The sequence below is a fragment of the Sinocyclocheilus anshuiensis genome, unplaced genomic scaffold (genome assembly GCF_001515605.1).
Source record: "Sinocyclocheilus anshuiensis isolate Anshui unplaced genomic scaffold, SAMN03320099.WGS_v1.1 scaffold552, whole genome shotgun sequence".
Lineage (NCBI taxonomy): Eukaryota > Metazoa > Chordata > Actinopteri > Cypriniformes > Cyprinidae > Sinocyclocheilus > Sinocyclocheilus anshuiensis.
This window is the reverse complement of record NW_015554362.1, coordinates 1,197,445-1,201,886: the sequence shown is the minus strand read 5'-3', so window position 1 is coordinate 1,201,886 and position 4,442 is coordinate 1,197,445. Positions and strand designations below refer to the sequence as shown.

General features: G+C 31.2%; 1 protein-coding gene across 1 annotated transcript in view; it reads left to right on the top strand.

Moving 5' to 3' along the window:
• LOC107671468 (eukaryotic translation initiation factor 3 subunit H-A-like) overlaps nucleotides 1-4,442 on the top strand; it is a 71,150-nt gene that overhangs the window by 48,854 nt on the left and 17,854 nt on the right. Inside the window, exon 4 of the mRNA XM_016464390.1 lies at nucleotides 525-624. Within this exon, the coding sequence (XP_016319876.1) occupies nucleotides 525-624 (100 nt within the window). The remainder of the gene's footprint in view (nucleotides 1-524; nucleotides 625-4,442) is intronic.

The window sequence follows — 4,442 nt, the reverse complement described above, 5'->3', positions numbered from 1 at the left end:
CTATTAAATATACTTTTTTTTTCTCAAATTCAGTTTTATTTTTCCCAGTTTCATTTTTTTCTTGATTGCATTTTAAATGTCTAGTTAAATTTTAATGATCAAAAACTATGTGTAATGAACTCAATCCATAAGTTTTTTTTACAATAAAAATGAAATGTTTTATTTTTTTCGCAAATTCTGTTGTTTTCATTTTTCAAATAAAGGCATATAAAAAATTAACAATTGAATGAATCTTTTAAAATGTAATCAAATGGAAATTTAAGAGTTCATTTTATTTTTTGCAAACAACAAAGGTTAAAATTAGATCACAAAAAATATATATTTTTATTATTACTACTGCTAAATTTGAGATTCTGTGTCATTCCGTGTTATACAGTAAATTCCATTTTTGTGACTGGATTCCGCAATTCAATCTGCGTTTTTTTGCATTGTGGCAATCATAGGCTCTTACTAATATCAAACTCAGCTGTATGCACATGGATATGTGAATCTAGCTTACCTTTGTGATGTTTTTTGCTTCATAGATCCCATAAAGACGGCTCAAGGCTCTCTCTGTCTGAAGGCCTACAGGCTGACCCCCAAACTAATGGAGATCTGCAAGGAGAAAGACTTCTCTCCGGAGGCGTAAGACTCCAGTTCAGTTCTTACGAACTTACACACTTCATTCCATTTCCTTTTACTTCCGTCGCTTCCTTTTCCTGTTTCCATTAATCTGTCGCTAATGGGAACCTTTTTTAACGCGCACAAACAGAAATGCGTCCCCGCTCAGAAGGAGCCATCAGTGAGGGGCTTTTATTTGTCACGATGGGGCGTCTTTGAAGGAGTAGTCAGTAGTCACTGTCTGCCAAAAAAACAAATGCACCAAGTTTGCAACCTCGCTGGCTTCTCGGCAGATGGTAATTGATTTTAAATTGCTGCTAGACATAAGCCTAATGGGGGAATGTATCTGCAAAGCAGTGACATCTAAGCGATCAGGAGAAAAACAACGACATAAAGTCTTTCGCTCGGGGACTGAAGCGCTGTAGAGTTAGCTGCGGGTAAAGAGGCTTCACAGATGCAATAAAGTCAACACCAAATCAAAGTCAATACTATTTGCTTTATTAATGTGTGTTACAGAGCTTATTGTGTAATATTCATGATCTTTGAACCTTTTTCCAAAAAATGTTTAATCTTTCATCAAAACGACCGCCCATTTCAAAAAGATCGGGGCTATATATATATATATATATAATAGCACTAAAATAACAAACTAAAACTAATAAAAACTTTTAATTATTTGTTTATATTATTATTTTTTATTTATTTTTTCTATTAAAATGAATAAAAACTATAAAATATGAAAAACAGCTAGCTGCCAAACCAACATTTATCATTTTAATTGTTTAACTTCATATACTAAAATAACAAACTGAAACTGAAATAAACATTTATAAAAACTATATAGACAAAAAAACAAAATTAAAATGAACTAAAAAAAAATAAAAAAATCAAAACGACCGCCCATTTCAAAAAGATCTGGGCTATATATATATATATATAATAGCACTAAAATAACAAACTAAAACTAATAAAAACTTTTAATTATTTGTTTATATTATTATTTTTTATTTATTTTTTCTATTAAAATGAATAAAAACTATAAAATATGAAAAACAGCTAGCTGCTAAACCAACATTTATCATTTTAATTGTTTAACTTCATATACTAAAATAACAAACTGAAACTGAAATAAACATTTATAAAAACTATATAGACAAAAAAACAAAATTAAAATGAACTAAAATAAAAAAAAATAAAAAATGTATAAAAAATAAAACATTAAAAATATATAAACTATAATAGTATCTTATACTAAAATAACACTAATTTTATTATATAATTAATTTCTAAATATGTCAAACAGTTATATTTATTATAATAATTAATATTTTATTTGCACTGTTATAAATTAATGTAAAAAAAAAGCGATATTAAGAGGATTTGACATTTCCAATTAATGTAGGCCTGTTACATTCTTATTTTTATTAGGACTGTTATTATTATTATGAAGTTACTTTTATTATTAAATTAAAATTACAATTAATTTGCCCCACAATATTAGCGACCGCATAACTGACGCACTGCGAGGATAACAAAAGATTAGGCTGTTTGTTTACTCCTCGATTAAAATGTTAAAAAAAAAGTATTTTAAAACAGGTCTATATACAATGAATTATCGGCCTATAATTAAAATATTAACTCGGCAGTCTTCAATTAAAATCAATGAATAAAAAGCTTTAGCCTATTGCACTGTTATAAATTAATGTAAAAAAAAAGCGATATTAAGAGGATTTGACATTTCCAATTAATGTAGGCCTGTTACATTCTTATTTTTATTAGGACTGTTATTATTATTATGAAGTTACTTTTATTATTAAATTAAAATTACAATTAATTTGCCCCACAATATTAGCGACCGCATAACTGACGCACTGCGAGGATAACAAAAGATTAGGCTGTTTACTCCTCGATTAAAATGTAAAAAAAAAAGTCTTTTAAAACAGGTCTATATACAATGAATTATCGGCCTATAATTAAAATATTAACTCAGCAGTCTTCAATTAAAATCAATGAATAAAAAGCTTTAGCCTATTTCAAGCACCAACTTTCAAAAACAACCTGTTTAACACTAAATGCGTTTCTTGTCTTTTTTTCTTTTTTCACTATACGGACCACAAGAGAAATATTAAGGGAATAAATGAAAACAGTTCGCTATATACCGTTATCAGCATATGTTGATTCGTCTCTCGTTGTCTCTGAGAGAATATGCGGCGTCAGATGCCGAAAGCTCCATTATTACTCTGTCATTCCGTTTTTACTTTCACTTTCTGAGTTTGCACGTTGCTTATGTGATATCCATTGGCTTGCGTTCATGGTTTAAAACAGAAGTATTTCCAACATTGCGACGTGTTTTGACCTTGTCATCTGCCAGCGCTCTCAGGCTGGCGCTCATCATTGCAGGCTGCTTCTTGAATATTCAACTAGTTAAGAGGAGCAACACTATTGATTATGAAAATAAGCCTCTATTTTGAACATAGCGGGGTGGGTAATCGTGAATGATGCATATAGATCGCTTGTCAGATTCATAGAGAATATCAATCTGAATCTGTGCTCAGGGTCTGTGAGGCAACGCTATATCGATATTCCTCAAATATTCTTCTACTCCTCCATAGTTTTCTGCAACTCAGCTTGAATTGCAGAACATACCGACTCATTGAAATGACAGATCGTGGCCCGGGCCAGAGGGTCCAGTGCCCCTCTAACTGCTGTAGAGATGAGATGACACAAGTGCTCATCTAAAAGACAGATCGCCATTTATACCTGATAATAACGTGTGTCTCATTCAACTGCATTGATTGAATCGAGGGGAGGGTCTCTGTGTTCATGTCTACTTATTGCATCAGTGTATGATGTATGTTAAGAGAGCATGAAAAGCATGCACACCCCGGGCCAGAGGGTCCAGTGCCCCTCTAACTGCTGTAGAGATGAGATGACACAAGTGCTCATCTAAAAGACAGATCGCCATTTATACCTGATAATAACGTGTGTCTCATTCAACTGCATTGATTGAATCGAGGGGAGGGTCTCTGTTCATGTCTACTTATTGCATCAGTGTATGATGTATGTTAAGAGAGCATAAAAAGCATGCACACTGCTTCTCAAATTGTAATCTCACTGCAAACATGTTGTTTCGAGCATAGATGAATTTAATTTAGATATTCCATAATTCCAAATGGTTTTGATGTGAATCATTATTTTCTTTGTAACAATTAAACACTTATTTAAGTGCAATAGATGATTGACGTAAGTAGGCAGTCTTCTGGTTTTGTTTGGGATGCATCAAGACGCATTAGCATTTAGAAAAGAAATTAGAAGTACTTCAAATGTGCTTAGTATTTATGTTCCGTGTTTTGAACGATCAGATCGTAAAACATTTTGGACCCTGTTTACTGCTGTGTTTATTACTGGCCACTCGATCACCATGGATGTTGGATGTTAATGTGGTAGATTAGATTTAGACACTTTTTTTTTTCTTAAAATAATAGAGCACACAGTATTCAAAATGTAACCAGTAATGATGAGGTCATTTTAATATCTGCAAACTGAACTGTGATTTGTCGTCTTAAAGCTATTTAGCTGTTTATAGTTGCCTTCACATTGTACACCTGGCATAATTATTCTGATGTTTCACTTATGTCAACATCTTTTTATTTTATTTAGTTATATTTCTTCGTACAAAAGTTTAACAAGATGGTATTGAGTGGTATTGACGACACAACTATACATTTATTTATGTATATTATATTTATTTATTACAAAAGATTATCAATATTGAAAGTGGTATCAAGGGCACAAAAACTTCATTTATTTTTTATATACATATATATATATATATATATATA